At 42.0% G+C, this 15329-nt stretch overlaps 1 protein-coding gene across 5 annotated transcripts in view; it reads right to left on the minus strand.

Annotated features, from left to right (window-relative positions):
- ECI2 (enoyl-CoA delta isomerase 2) overlaps positions 1-12851 on the minus strand; it is a 28049-nt gene extending 15198 nt beyond the window's left edge. Inside the window, exons 1-2 of one of the 5 annotated variants that reach the window (XM_062617828.1) lie at positions 12705-12819; positions 662-718 (exon numbers count right to left, since the gene is read on the minus strand). In XM_062617828.1, coding sequence (XP_062473812.1) covers positions 662-672 — 11 coding nt within the window. In that variant the 5' untranslated portion in view covers positions 673-718; positions 12705-12819. Of the gene's footprint in view, positions 1-661; positions 719-12536 lie in introns of all 5 variants that reach the window. The other 4 variants (XM_062617826.1, XM_062617824.1, XM_062617825.1 and 1 more) reach the window with 4 other exon arrangements.
- Between the last annotated feature and the right edge of the window lie 2478 nt (positions 12852-15329).

Here is a 15329-nt window from a genome sequence, read left to right on the forward strand (position 1 = left end):
CCAGTTGCCAACATGCTAAGGCTAAGCTGACTGTTATTAAGGATGAAAATGCAAAGGGAACATAAAGCTATTTCACATTTTGTTCATCTTAGGCATTCCTCAGAGGTATATATGAATATCAGGTAGGAACTCCTTTACCTGAAGTAGACCACAGAGTGAGGACGTAACTCACTGCTACATGTCAGCACACACAACAGCACTGCCATCTCTGGGACTGCACAGTGATGCCATGCCAGAATCCTGAAGACTACAGGGCAAGAAAGGCTGTTGTAGCACACTACAGCTATAATTTGTTGCCGTTCAGGATATCTTGCAAGCCCACTGTTGGCCCTGTTCACATAAACACCTCTTATACTGATAAACATTCAAACATATAAGTAAGATTTGAAAAGTCAATTACACTGAAAGTAGCTTCTCACTGATCATATTAGCAAAGACTACAAAATTTGGTAAAGACAGGACCTTTCATTACTGTGTAGTTCTGTCGCTTGCATAAGGACTTTATGGACTTAAAAATACCAAATTTCCATAAAAAGATGGCTGCTCACTTTCCAACTTCTGAAGCAACTTAGCAGTTTCTTCATTAAGAATACACAGAAGCCAGAAGATCTCTGCACAGAAAATATCAGACATGCTCAGCAAAAGAAAGGGATGGATATACCTGAAATCCATCTTCCATTTACTTAATAAATGGTTTTCTTTAAAACATTAGTAGATCCTGGGGAAATAAAGCACAGACAGAAGCAGTTAAAAAATGCATTGGGATTAAAAGCAGCGGGTGGTGCTAGAAACATGTGGGTTTAAAACTCCAGACAGAGCTGGAAAATGCTCCTTTCACATTACTGTAACTAGCTTTAGAGACAAGGAAGAAAAAGAACAGGAAGTGTTGTCAGACAGAAGCCAGCAGTACATTAAACTGCCACTCGATGGATCTTGGAACACATGCTTAATAGATGATTTATCTTTTGTGCATTCAGTGTAATAGTTCAGATAACGCATAGGACATCTCTTCTTTGCCATGATAACTACCACTAGGTGCTGTGATCTTTTGTGCTGCTCTTTCCACACATTCCTTATGGGGAACAGCGAGCAGCACAGTAACTGCCTCTTGCCATTTCACACACACCTGGTATGAGATAATTATAAAGTGGCAATTTTCCTGCTCATGTTCCGCCTTAAGAGAAAATTAAAGAAAATCCTGGTTTGCTGCTGCTGAAGTGTTTTGGTTCTTTTTCATTATTTTTTATTTTAAGATAGGATACAAAGCAATCAATGCCCACAAACCTCAAGGTGCCAAATGTTTAGTTATAACCTAAAACAAGCTTCTGATTATGTGCCTCTCAAGAGTCTCTGCGAAGAGAAGACAACATACATTGCCCAGCCCATTACCATTTCCAAGGCACCAGCCAGAGCTTCAGCTGTTCTACAGGGTTCAGGAGCCTGAAACTTACTCAGAGCACTTCATCTGGTTTGCTCTGGCACCAGCAACTGATGCTCTGAAAGGCTGCTGCCAAGTAAAGCCAGGGTGAAACCAAATGAAACCTCCTTGCTCACTGTCCTCCTTATGCTGGGCCACACACATCCATAGTGGAGGAACCATGAGCCTTCCCTAACAAGGTGACAGGGTAGTCCATGCCTACTGGCACCTGGCCATGGAGTATTCTCGCTCCAAGCAGAGTCTCAGGCTTCAGACCACCCCAGCTTTCAGTAGCACTTCTCCCATCTTGATTCTCCCTCAAAATTACACTGATTTTTCTCCCCAGAGAAGAAAGAAAGGGATCTGGAGAAGGAATAGCAACCACTGATCATTAGTTCAGCTACACCAAGGGATGTAGGAACAGAGCTGGTGGGAAAGGTTGCTACCTTTGCAATTGTGGCAGCTGTTAGGAAATGAAGCATGTGAGGGGAACTGAAACCAGTATTTAAACAGTAACCATGAGAAAGTAAGTGGACCATCTAGAAAAAGAAATTCAAGCTGACACTCTGACTGCTCTTATTTCCTTCCCCCTCCCCCAAGACTTTATATCAGAATCTTTAAAAATAACATTAAAAGGAAAAAGATTGATAACCAAATAACAATGACCAAAGCATTAGCAGTAACACTACATCATAGCTTTCTCTGTAAGTTAGAAATAACATTACAATTTTTCATATTCACTTGCAGTATTTTCTGCATGCAATAAATCTGTACTTCACTGTATTTTGATGAGCCAGAAGAAGCTACTGTCTGCGCTGTTAACATAAAAACCATTAGAAGTTTTAATCTGCAGGTTGCCCAAGTCATCATTCTTCATGCCATTGGTGATATGCTACTGAAACCAAACAGCTATTTACCTACACAATAATGTAACATAAAGGATTGATATATTTTTCACATAGCCCAAGCACTTACACAGCAATAAGAGCTTCCCCCACTCAGCTGAAGGTGGAAAGGCCTAATGTCAAACTTCTGTCATACCTCTCAGCCTTCCTATCTGCACAAGCTACCTAGAGCTGAGCTGGGAAGAGACACCTGGCAGTGCTAAAGCAAACTGAGCAACTGTGGCATTTTTGGAGCAACCACTCCTCCACTGGTGTTAGAGAAAAAAGGAGTGGTATGTGAAGGGTGGATGACTAATTAATACAGAGATTCTGTGAGGGAGGCCTTCTGGTTGTAAAAGCCAAGCAACCCTCTCTCTTTATGCTATCCTGTTACAGGCTTCTTCCAAAGAAGATTTGACTAAACACACTATTTCTTATCATATACTCTTTTCAGGTTGTTTCATTTTTGTTTGGTTTTAGTGTTTTGTTGTGGTCATCTTTTTCTCTCCCTGCAGAATTATGTTGGTTTTCATGGATGTCTATCAAACGACTATGAAGTCTGTTACGATATCTTGTCAGACTTCTAGGTGGAAGCAGTATCCTTGTAAGTTGTACTGATTTTGTTACAAACAGGAGTTGGGTAGTATGTAGTGATAATGACTTACTACAGAAGCCTCAGCTTGACAATTTTTACACTAATGAAGTCAAATTACTTCAGCTATTAATTTCTAGTCCTGTCCTTTCAAGTTTCTTCTCTTATACTGGGAAATGTGGAGTAACAGTATCTGACAACATGAACATCTTCCTTTGTAACCTCTGTCATCCTGAAAAAGCCTGCACCTGCTTTCACTACTCTCTCCTGTGAAAACTTCTACTTTCACCTCATTTGTATGCACCTCATTCAAGATCCTCTGCTATTTATTAAAGCTAAACTAATTCAGAACACAGGCAGATGAAATTAATCTTCATTCAGAAGATGGATAAGCAGAGACTACCCCTACCAATTTTTGTCTGTTCAAATTTCTGTAACTGATATGTTTTCTAATATCTAACACTAACAAAAGATGAAAACACAGTTAAAATAATTGAGTTGCTCCTTTGAGTTAAAACCCAAACCCCAAAGTTTTCATGACAGTAACTTTGATAGCTTCCAACCAACAAGTCAACTAACTTGCATGCAAAGCAGTCTGTACTTCACAAGTTCACAGGCTCACTCCGTTAAGCCCTGCTTTGCTATCACTTACTATCATGCTCTGTGGCATCAGGTGAATAGCAATCCAAGTCAGTAGGTTGCAGCAGGCTAGCATTAGATTAACACCAACTTAGCAGCCAGAGTGATTTTATTTCTTCATGCAGCAAGAACCGGTGCACACATCTGTTTGATAAAGCGAGGCTACTCTTCACTTGGCTACTGCAGAGACCTATTCAAACAAGTGCCTCACCTGTTAGACCAAAAAACAGTAGAATCATAGAATAGTTAGGGTTGGAAAGGACCTTAAGATCATCTAGTTCCAACCCCTCTGCCATGGGCAGGGACACCTCACATTAAACCATGCCACCCAAGGTTCTGTCCAACCTGGCCTTGAACACTGCCAGGGATGGAGCATTCACAACTTCCGTGGGCAACCCATTCCAGTGCCTCACCACCCTAACAGGAAAGAATTTCTTCCTTATATCCAATCTAAACTTCCCCATTTAAGTCTTAATCCATTACCCCTTGTCCTATCACTACAGTCCCTAATGACTAGTCCACCCCCAGCACCCCTATAGCCCCCCTTCAGATACTGGAAGGCTGCTATGAGGTCTCCACGCAGCCTTCTCTTCTCCGGGCTGAACAGCCCCAACTTTCTCAGCCTGTCTTCATACCTAAGAAAGTCTCATCAGCACCAAAGTTATTCTCCAAAAATCAATGCATCTGTTTCACTTGGGGAAATAAAAAGTTTCATTAGTCATGGTGATAACATGGAGGTGTTGATGACTCAGTACAAAGTTTTCCTAAACACCAAGAAAACAAACAAAAAACCCCCAAACAAGAATACCCATAAGGAAACAACTACCCCTCTCATTCTACCAGCACAGCCCCTGGTGATCCTCCATTATAATGTAGTTAGTGTGGAGTAACTAAAACATATTGCTGTCAGGTATTAGCAATGCTTCTAGTGTTCTGGTATTTCCAGTATCTCTAGCTAGCAGAAAAGATGAGTGCAAATATTCCACAACCAATTTACTTACTGCTGCTTTCATAAACAGAAACAAAAATGAATGTCAAATTACTTTCTCCTTTACATTAGGACATTTCAATAGTTCTTCTAAATGCAAGTTTGGGATATAAATCCTTATCAGCTTTTACTATTTTACACTCCTACGCTGTTTTGACATATAAGAACTACAGGGTAATGATGTGTCTGTTGGCAAACTGAAGTGCTGAATCTCTGTTGTTTAGTGTAAGTGGCTCAGCTGTGCTTAAGACTTTTTCCAATATCAAAGAATAGCTAAGAATCAAAGATCTAGATTATCATTCAGAGCTCTAAATCAGTCTGCTCTTTATGCTCTATACAGTCACAGTTAATATTCTCTCATCACAGCTGCTAGGAGGGAAAATGGCATTGTTTCCCAAAACCTTCGCAAGTGCTCTCTTTCAAGCAGACTTATCTGGACATGGTGAATAACTATAGTGTGACAACTTCCTGTACATCCTCAGTCCATGTAAAATATCTCTGCAAGCAGGAAGATTCATAGACATCCTCTCAAACACATTTGAAGTTATAACCATGAATTTTAGCAGAAAAATGTAGAGCTGTGATACTCATACATGACACTTGCCAGGAATCACTAAAAATTTACTGTAGTATTTGGAGGGCAGCAAACTCAAATAGGTTTTTTATGCATTCTTATCCAAGGTGACTTTAACAAAACAGTCATGAACAAACACCCAAAATAACTTTGTTGCTAATGGAGAAAGGTAAAGGCTACTTTTATTTTGCTTCTGAAGACAAATCTTGTTGACTGTATGGACACCAAAGTAGTACACACATCGATGTTAATGGCTTTTGGACAAGTAGGCAGGTTTACGACAAGGACACAACCAGCTGCTGGAGTGTTCTGGGTTCAGCTGCAGCAGTTACTTTTCTCCTTAGTAGCTGGTACAGTGCTGTGTTTTTGACTTTAGTCTGAAAACAACACTGATAATACCAATGTTTTTAGTTGTCGCTAAGTAATATTTACTCTGATCAAGGACTTCTCACTCCCTCATTCTCTACCAGTGAGGAGGGGCACGGGAAGCCAGGAGGAAGCAGAGACAGGACACCTAACCCAAACTAGCCAAAGGGGTGTTCCATCATGCCCAGTACATAAACTGGGGGCAGTTACCCTACCCAGAAGGCCCAGATCGCTGCTCTGGTCGGGCTGGGTATTGGTCAAGCAGGTGGTGAACAATTGTATTGTGCATCACTCGTGTTTATTGTTTTCTTTTCCTTTTCCCCTTTTAGTTCTATATTCTCTCCCTTTGTTATTTCTCCTAGCATTCTTATTATTGGTGGTAGCAGTAGTGGTTTGTGCTATACTGTGGTTACTGGACTGTTCTTATCTCAACCCATGGGAGTTACATTCTTCTGGGAGGGGGGCGGGAGGGGGTGAAGGGGGGGAATGAGAGAGCAGCTGCATGGTTCTGAGTTACCAGCTGGGCTTTAACCATAACAACTAGAAAACCACTGACACCCCTGCCAGTTCAGCTGAACCAGTAAAAGGAGACAAACAATTTGTGTGAAGTATACTTTCACTCCAGAATCCATGAGACATGGATACAAAGGGTATGGACACGAAGAACACCGAACAAGCTGTATGACAATAACAAAGCAATATTTGTCAATGGCTTATCCTGTCCCAATCCAGAATTCAGATAATTTAGAATTCAACAAACAAGGTCTAAACGCAAAGTAACACACTTGGTTGTTTTGGCACTATTTCCAGCACCCACCACCAGACAAACCTACAGATGTCCTGTGAAAACCTGAGCAAGTTTAAATGCAAATTACCATCAGGTTTGTGTCATGTAGAGTTAAAGTACTTGCACACATGCAAGACTGGCAACAGTAGCCACTTATTTGTACTGCTAGAGTCAGCTAAGAATCCACAGAATACAATTAATCTAATATTAAAGAAATCATTTTTATTCCAATTTAAGAATGGAATCCCCTCTACTCAGCACTGGTGACACCACACCTGGGTTACTCCATTCAATCCCGAGCTTCCCAGTGCAAGAGAGACATGGACATTCTGGGAAGAGTTCAGTGAGGGCCACAAAGGCGATTAAAGGACTTGTGTATGAAGAAAGACTGAGCTGGGGCTGTTCAGCTTACAGAAGAACAGGCTCAGGGGGATCTCAGTAACATATATGGCATGTTTTGCACTGAGTTCTGATTTCCTGTTATTCAAATATTTTTAATTTCTTTATACATGCAATGTCCCAAAAACATTGCTAGAAATAAACCAACTTCTTGCAGACTGCTATGCAAGAATGAGGTATATCGGTTTTGCTCTCTTCACCAGATCACAGTTGAAGACGGAACATAACTTGCACAAGAACAGAAGTACAAGGGAAGAGAGAAATAAGTAGCTTCTTAGAATGGTACTATTCAAAGACAGTACCATGTACCCCAGCAAGAGCTCAAAGTTCCTAGCACCATATTAAATTAAAAAACAGCCAGACATTTGAAAATGTATTTTCTTTCTCCTCAAGAAACTCATAACTACATTTAAAAATAAGGGTAGAAAGAAACTGGTTGCTCATGTCAAGTGGGAGCTACATGAGAGCCCACTTTGCTAGACTTGAACAGCCATTCTCTCCAAAATTCAGTAACAAAAAGAATAGTTAACTACCACCTTACTTAAATTCATATTATCAGATTCTTTTGAACTCTGCAGCAAAGCTGCTGCAGAAGCACCTAGTGATCACTGACTTCAGCAGGCAACACTGAGAAGGTCACACCAACTTCAATGAAGAGCTGCTTCAAAGCAAATTAACAACAAAAAGCAGTGTTCCAAGCCAATCCATCTTCAAGACTTCCAGACACTTTGGCTTGATATTAGCTGTGAACTCTCAAATTCAGCTCAATTTCATACAGTTAGTGAGCTTGCTGCTCCAGATTTTGTTTTGTTGATTTTAACTGCTGCATGTATGTCTGCTCAAAACAGTTTAAGACTGTGTTTAAATAAGGACACAAGTCTATTATGACACTTCTCTGGACGACTGCTCAATCATTTCACCACTACGTTTTCTCTTTTAAGCCATATTGGTAAATCAGCATGTGTAAACAAGATGTAGTAACTCAGTATTTGCAGAAAAAGCCTCCCATTAAGAGATTTAATTGTTCATTTTCCATTAACTAGTTAGGGTCAGTAGTCAAAAGACAGTGGATGAATTTACTCTTAACAGCTATGTTTCAGAATCCCAACCCTTAAAGAAAAAAAACAGAAATTTGAAATTCATGGGTGGTATGAAGATCCCTTCAGAAATACTCTGAAAGTTACCTTTCCATCACAATGTTAGGGGAAGCTGATTTTACCAGTATTCTACAAAAGTCAAACTGAGCAAGGTTTCAAGAAAGAAGGCGATTTTTTTTAACAAAAATTATTGCTCCTTAAAAGGTAAAGAAAATACAATGAGATCTCTGAATTGTGTATTGATCTGCACCAAGAAATAATGACCAAGCTTGGGGGCAAAACCAAAAAAAAACAGGTTTAAAAATCAAAGCAGTTATGTACTGGGCCTGATTTTTCTGGTGATCTAGCAAGGATCTGTGGTCCACAGATAGTTAAAGGTTGTGCAAGACAACTTGGCTCACAGGCATCAACTAGAGCTAGAAGCCTGGTTTGAAAAGATAAGCCCAGTTACCTCAAGCAGGAGGAGAGCAGAGTACTTAAGACCTACATGATCCAGCATAAGACAAGCAGATCTGATAAAGAAATCTGTCACAAGAAGAAAAAAATGTCTGGCGGATAGAGAAGAGCACAGAGCTGAGCAAGCAAGCTAGTACAACCTCAGACACAGCACCAAAAAAAGCGTAACTTAAGAGGCTCTGAAATCAAAACACATGAAAGAGAGCAACAGGAAGTAAAAAGCATATTCCACAGGGCCCCACAGTGTAGGATCAGGGTATGTGTTTTGCACTATGGATAAAACACAACCCTATACATGGATGCATTTCCTACATCAACATGCCAGGAGGTGTTCCTTCCCAACTGCTAGAAGGTGGGGAAGTTGGTGGGCAGATATTCAGGAGGCTGCAGGACACCTGCTGCCTATGCCACACTAACACTGGTAGAGAAATCATACCCAACTCAGGCAAGCTCTAACAGCTGGGCAAAAGTTTCAAGCATAAAGCAACTTCTACTGCCAGCACCAGAACTTTTGGTACAGACCCACAGAATAACAAGTACTGTTAGCAAATAGATTTTTTAAGAATATATTCCGATAGGTTACTTGAGAGCAATACTACAAAAATCCAATCCTCCTCCTTGTAAAAGGGAATTGGACTGGGACTGACAGTCAGTAGAAAAGAGAAGGAAAGCAGCTGCTGCAATACAGAAATAGCACCTGGCAGCAGGAAAGTGGGTGAGAAGTGAAGAGGCAATAGTGTCTTGTGCCTTCCAGCCTAAGAAATCAGAACAAAGCCACTAATATTTGTATGTCTGTACCAAACTACAGCTATCTGAACAGGATTGACAGAAAGGAATAAACATTTTCCACTACAGGGTTACAAGGCAGACTCCCTCTAAGGCCAATCAGCTTCTCATGGCCAAACCTGGAAAAAAGAAACAGGACAGAAGAAAGGATACCACCAAACTTACTGGTCATCTCCAGGATGATAGTAGGCTTAAAGATGTTTTCCACAAGGCTTACATGCGCTCTGGGTGTGCTGACATCTGCCATTATTCCCAAATGCAGGAAACTTTATTGCATATCTGCAGCAGGGGAAGACACCGTTTACGTCCTCCTCACATATTAAAAACGAACAAACAAAACTCCATGATGCAGTCAATAGACCTTTACCAGCAACAAAGTATTTTACAGAATTACCTGGAATACTGAGCCTCTTCTCACTGACAGAGGCCCCAGAACACAGCCATTCAAGGAAGCCAAAAATAATCTCTCAGCTGCAAGAGTTCAGCTCTTCCTCCACCCTCAACAGAGGCATTTGTCCATAATAAACACAATTTCACAGCAAGACAGCTCTGCCACCACCACGAACCCCCCCGGCTTTTTCCCACGACCTACACCTGGCTGGCTTAGTGGGAGAGAAGGCAAAAAAAGAGCTGTAAGGTCTTCAGTGACAAACAGGAGGCAGAGGAGGAAATGGAAGGGTTATAATGTCCTGCTTTAGCCATCAATGTACCAAAGGGCCCTTGATAAAATGGCCAACGAATGCAACTGCACTACCAAGCAAAGGATAAGCAATTCAGGGAGCAGATTCAATTAATTCCCAGGCACAAGCAGAAAAGGGTTGCAGAAACTGTGCAAGGACTGTTGCATACTGTTCTGGGACTTAATAATACTTGAGTTCCTGCCATGCAGGTAGTCGGTAAACATGAAGATTTGTCATGAGACTATGAGGAGAAACCAAGAAGAGATTTGGGATGCTATTCAAGAGCCAGGATGGAAGCAAACTCAAACCCTTAAGACTGCTGCCTCCCAAGCTGAAGAGTAGACACTGGAGTAAAAATAGATTTACTGTAAGCAGGAAGTATTCCAGGTATAGGCAAAGACCAACAAGGCTACATAAGCAAGGACAAACCAACAGCTTAACAGAAAATTAACTGGTTTTCAATCCACTTCAAAGACCAGCATTTATTAGTGCTCCTCTGAAAAAGGCTCTTTAGAGCTGCTGTGAGAAATAAAAGAACAGCTCATGGACAAATTGTTCTTGTTAAGATCTGACCTCCTTTACAGTTGCTGAGATAACTATATCAAGGAAAACACGAGGAAGTTAGTGTGTGACTATGCTACTGTCTTGGTTTTGATCAGGAGTGCTCTTGGAACAAGTCTAAGCTGTTGCCAATTCCATTCCCCTGGTTTGTGCTGTAGAGCTGTCTTGGCACATGCAAATTACATTCCTTTCTAGATTAGATGAAATCACAAGATGCCTTCCAACTACTGATCAGCATTCAGTGCTAGGATCATACTACAACCAGCCCAAAGGAATCCCTGAAACAATTATACCATGGGATGCAGCTTTCCAAGCAGCAAACATTCTGCGCCCAGTGATCTGACTTGCCATATATACAGATATGGCCTCACAGCAGTAGAGTTGTGGGTCTCCCACTTCAAGCAGCTGAATGCAAAGACTGCCAAATGGCTACAGCCCTGGTAAAACTCTTTGAACGTCCATTTGTGTCAGCATTCCACCTCCTCAGACAAATTCAAAGTTGGAAAAATTACATATTGCAACAAGGCAGGATGAGATACTGACGTGTGAGAAGAGCCTGCGGAACTCATAACTTAGTGTCTGAAAGGACTAGGAATGTCCTGCTGAGGAGGGAAAAAAAAGCAAAACAAAAATCAACAAACAAAAGCTGCTGAGAAGGCAAGAAGCATTCTTTCATTATGCACTTATATTTGTGTAATTTTTCCTCCCCATTACCCATTAGTAATATAGATTTATGACCTTACTTCACATACAGAATCTTGTTTCAAATACATCTGACTCCACTAGCCTAATGATGTCCAGCAGGACAGTCTTTTACATGTTCTCCAATTTAGAATTGCTTCCCCTTCCTCTCACTGTAACAACTTAGCTGTATGAAATTAGTATTATTTATCTGTAGAAAACTTGCCTAAAGCATTCTCTTTTTGAAATGAGGACAGAAGTCACACTGATCATACAATTCATACTCTCTTGGTTTCTCCCTGTATCTTAAGATGTTCAAGTACGTATTTCAAATAATTCCTCACAAAGCTTTGTGAGAAAAATGTTACTATTTAATGCATAAATTACCACAGTTTTCTGGTCAAGATGCACTCATGCTTAATGGAAGTACTGGAGTAAAAGCATTTCTCTTATGAAAATATACATTAAAACAATCAAATTTGCATGTTGTTAACAAGCAGGGTATCCCAGGTATTATCTATTGGTATGATGATACCTGCTTCACTATTTTGCTTAGGAACTTGCTTACCAAGTACACTTAACATACCAAATGCTTACTTCTCTTTAAATATTAAGCTGGTTTTGATAGAGAGAGGAAATTCCACAAATCAACACACTTTACAATTCTTATTTATACATAAACAACTTTACAGCGGAATTTCCAGTTTAACCATTTTCAACAAAAATGTCTATCCTGCCATTCTAAACCTACTTGCAAGTCAAGCCATCCTTTTGGCTTTCCACAGCCTACCTAACACTGAAGGCATGCAGCTGCTGCATCATACACTAGTGCCCATAGCACTTTATTTGGAAACAGCTTAAGAGCAATATGTGATAAAGACACACCGTGGGAGAAATTATGTGACTATCTGGAAAGCTGTAGTAGTCTTAACAAGAAACCTTAATTATCCAGATATGAAATTAAGCTTGTTTTTTGGGAACTGATGAGGGGAAAAAAAAGGCGAACAAGAAAACACAGAATCATAGAATGGCTTGGGTCAGAAAGGACCTTAAATATAACCTAGGGTCCAAGCCCCTGCCATGGGCAGGAACACCTCCTTCTAGACCAGGCTGCTCAAAGTCCCATCCAACCTATCCTTGAATACTGCCAGTGATGATGCAGTCACCTCTCTGGGCAACTTGCTCCAGCACATGCTTGACTCCATATTTCAGTATGGTTTCAGATACTTTATCCCTAAGCCTAACCAACAGTTTCTTTGGTGGTTAAACATCTGCCTCAGGAAGGCATTAATTCCGTATTTCCCACTCCAACAGTGTATCCACACACTGAAAAGGTAGTTGGCATGGCTGGAAACGCCCCCAGCTCAACAAGAAACTTACCTCTCTCAGCTCAGGATGAGAGCAATGTCTCACCCTGCACATTAACCAGGTCCCTATGGGCTGCATGAAGGCTAACGCAGTCCATCAATACTACACAAGGCAGGAGAGCCCCGAGTTTCCACGCCGGGCTCCCGCGTGACAAAGATGGGACTGCCCAGGCCTGCGGCAAGGCCGGCCCTCCCGCAGCAGCGGGGCACTCGCACCTCAGCCCAGCGCTGGCGGTTCTCCCGACCCCGTGAGGTACCCCACCGAGCAGCCCCAGAGGAGCAGGTGAGGGCTGCTGGGAAGCCACCCATGGCTTGCTGCCGGCCACTCACCCTGGGAGCACAGCGGCGAGACAGCAGCTCACAGAACGGTCCCTCCCTGGTGCAGGGCAGCGGAGAGTCTTGCCGCTGAGACGGTGCGATCGGAGCTCACCTTATTTCGCAGAGCGGCCGCCAACACAGCCTCCGGACGAAGGTCAGGGCCACAGACGCCATGGCGGGGCGGGAGGCTAGAACTAAGGGCGGGAAGAAGAGGGGACGGCAAACCCCGCCCCGCCGGGGCAGCCACGCCCTCGGCTTGAGGGGAAGCAGCCCTTAGCTCGCCTCACAGGGAGGCTGCTGCCTCCATCGCTGCGGGGAGGCTTGGTAGCTGCTGGTGGTGGCTTCGCTGATGGGCAGGGCCGGCCTCGGTGGGAGTTAGGAGGTGAGGGTGTCAGATCTGCTCTGTCGTCTCCTAAAGCAAAACCGTGTGGCAGTGCTCTGTAGCCGAACCCTGGAAAATGCACTTTGGGGTCAGAAATGGGACAAGCTGTCGTTGGGCAGCAGAAGTCGCTAGAGTGGTCTCCGAAAACTGAACGGGTGTGAAACCAGAGCCTTCATGGGCCAAAGTCACAGACTCGGCTTAGCTCTACAAATGCGCTTTGTAAGGGACATCGTGTTATTAATCAGGGCTATTAATCGCATTACTTATTTTTGCGTGTTAGGGGGCTCTTAAAAAGGTTTGTATTGTTTTCCCACACGAATCACCTGGTAGGCTGCTGAACAGCCCTGCGCCTGTACCTCGGTAGGGTTGGTGCTGTGTGAAGGTGGAGTAAGCGTTAGGGTCTGCCCCCTCTAACCTAAAAGATACCACTACATACTGCTAAGCGTTTGCTCTTTCAGCTTCAGCTCCTGAGGGTGTACTTAATTTTTCCTTGCCGATGTTACTTGGTACGTGAAAGATGGTTTTGTGTTTGTTAGGTGCTGGGAGGATCTCAATGATTTAGATAGTCAGCTCTGTTGGTTTTCTTTCAAAACACATCCACTAGAACAACCTTTTAGTCCTGGGGGGGGGGAGGTTTCTTGATTTGGTTTGGGGTTTTTTCCTCTCCCCAGAAGTAAATGCATGTAGAACTCTGAGTTCTCCCTCAAGAATAACTGTTTCAAAGCTGCTAGTGAACTGTGGGGTTTTTCTTTCTTAAATACTTGATTACAGTTTTCCAGAAGTGTATGTATCCATTAGAGGCTAGCAATTAGGACAGCACTTTTCTGCCCTCATACTGGGAAGGTCATGACGTGTTACTCTGGTCAAATTGCACGTAGCTTTTTTCTAACATAGCCTTGGATTCCAAGTGCAGGTGCTCTTATTTGAACGTGATATGCCTTGTGTTTTACTTATGATTACACATCCAGAAGCCTAGCATTTCTTCAATTTTCTTTGCTGCATCTTAAGCTGACCTACTTAAAAGAGGTATTTATTTATATTTTAGCCCCTCAGCGGCAATTTCCTCCTCTGCTACACAGGGCTGAGGGCTGTGAGGTGAAATTAACTCACTTTTGTAGAAGACTTTGAAAGCACCCTACAAAAGGTGCTGTAGTGAATGCTATTGTGGATCTATGTCCTTACTTAGCCCTAATCATGCAAAAATCACAGCTTTTAAGTATGTACCTTGTTAGTCAGCAACAGTACTTTTAATGCATAAAACCCAACTATGGTCTAAATTTTGCTCTGAGGTACAGGAATGAGGCTTTCTGTGAATTAGAAAGAGGAGAATTTGGCTTTAAAATTCTGGCATTTGTTTTGCCGGTTAATAACACTTTTCTTACTGAAACCTTATGCACACAACAGTTTTAGTCTTGGAGTTTGAAAAGGCCAGAAAAAATCATTACAGAAATGTAATATAATGAATGCCAGCTGAAAATTTAGTAGTATTGTCCTTACTAATGTAATGAATCTAGAGAGGACTCTCTAGGGATCTCATTTAGTAAGTTGTTTCAGATTTATTGTTTGCCAAATGAGTCCCTAATGACAATGCCTTCTCTAGCATTTTATTGTTAATGGGAAGATGAAGGTTTTTTCTGGCTGCATTTTAATCTGTATGTAAAAATCTCATATTCTTTCCTTTAGTTCAGAGTAGCACAGCTTCATATTTTGTGTCACTGTCTAGAAAATACAAGAGAAAGGAAAAAAAGGTGCACTTCTGAATTTCTTTGCTTTCATTACCCTCTTTAAAAACAGAAGAGCTTTTTATATATTTGGTTAGTTGAAGATAGCTAACTAATGAAAGAGACTCATTAGACCCAGATCGCCCATTTCAATTCCAAAGCAAAAGTCTCTTTCAGTATGTTTTCTATTGCCTCTATGCAGGTGAATACAAACCATAGCAGCTGTGCATTATTTAGGGACTTCCTTGTCACTCAGTATCATTTGCAGAAAATTTTTGCTGTTACCTATAGAATCATAGAATAGTTAGGGTTGGAAAGGACCTTAAAATCATCTAGTTCCAACCCCCTGCCATGGGCAGGGACACCTCTCACTAAACCATGCTACCCAAGGTTCTGTCCAACCTGGCCTTGAACACCGCCAGGGATGGAGCATTCACAACTTCCGTGGGTAACCCATTCCAGTGCCTCACCACCCTAACAGGAAAGCATTTCTTCCTTATATCCAATCTAAACTTCCCCTGTTTAAGTTTTAACCCATAACCCCTTGTCCTATCACTACAGTTCCTAATGAAGAGTCCATCCCTAGCACCCCTATAGCTCCCCTTCAGATACTGGAAGGCTGCTATGAGGTCTC

The sequence above is a fragment of the Pezoporus occidentalis genome, unplaced genomic scaffold (assembly GCF_034315485.1).
Source record: "Pezoporus occidentalis ecotype Australia unplaced genomic scaffold, CSIRO_AGI_Poc_V1 ctg2, whole genome shotgun sequence".
Lineage (NCBI taxonomy): Eukaryota > Metazoa > Chordata > Aves > Psittaciformes > Psittacidae > Pezoporus > Pezoporus occidentalis.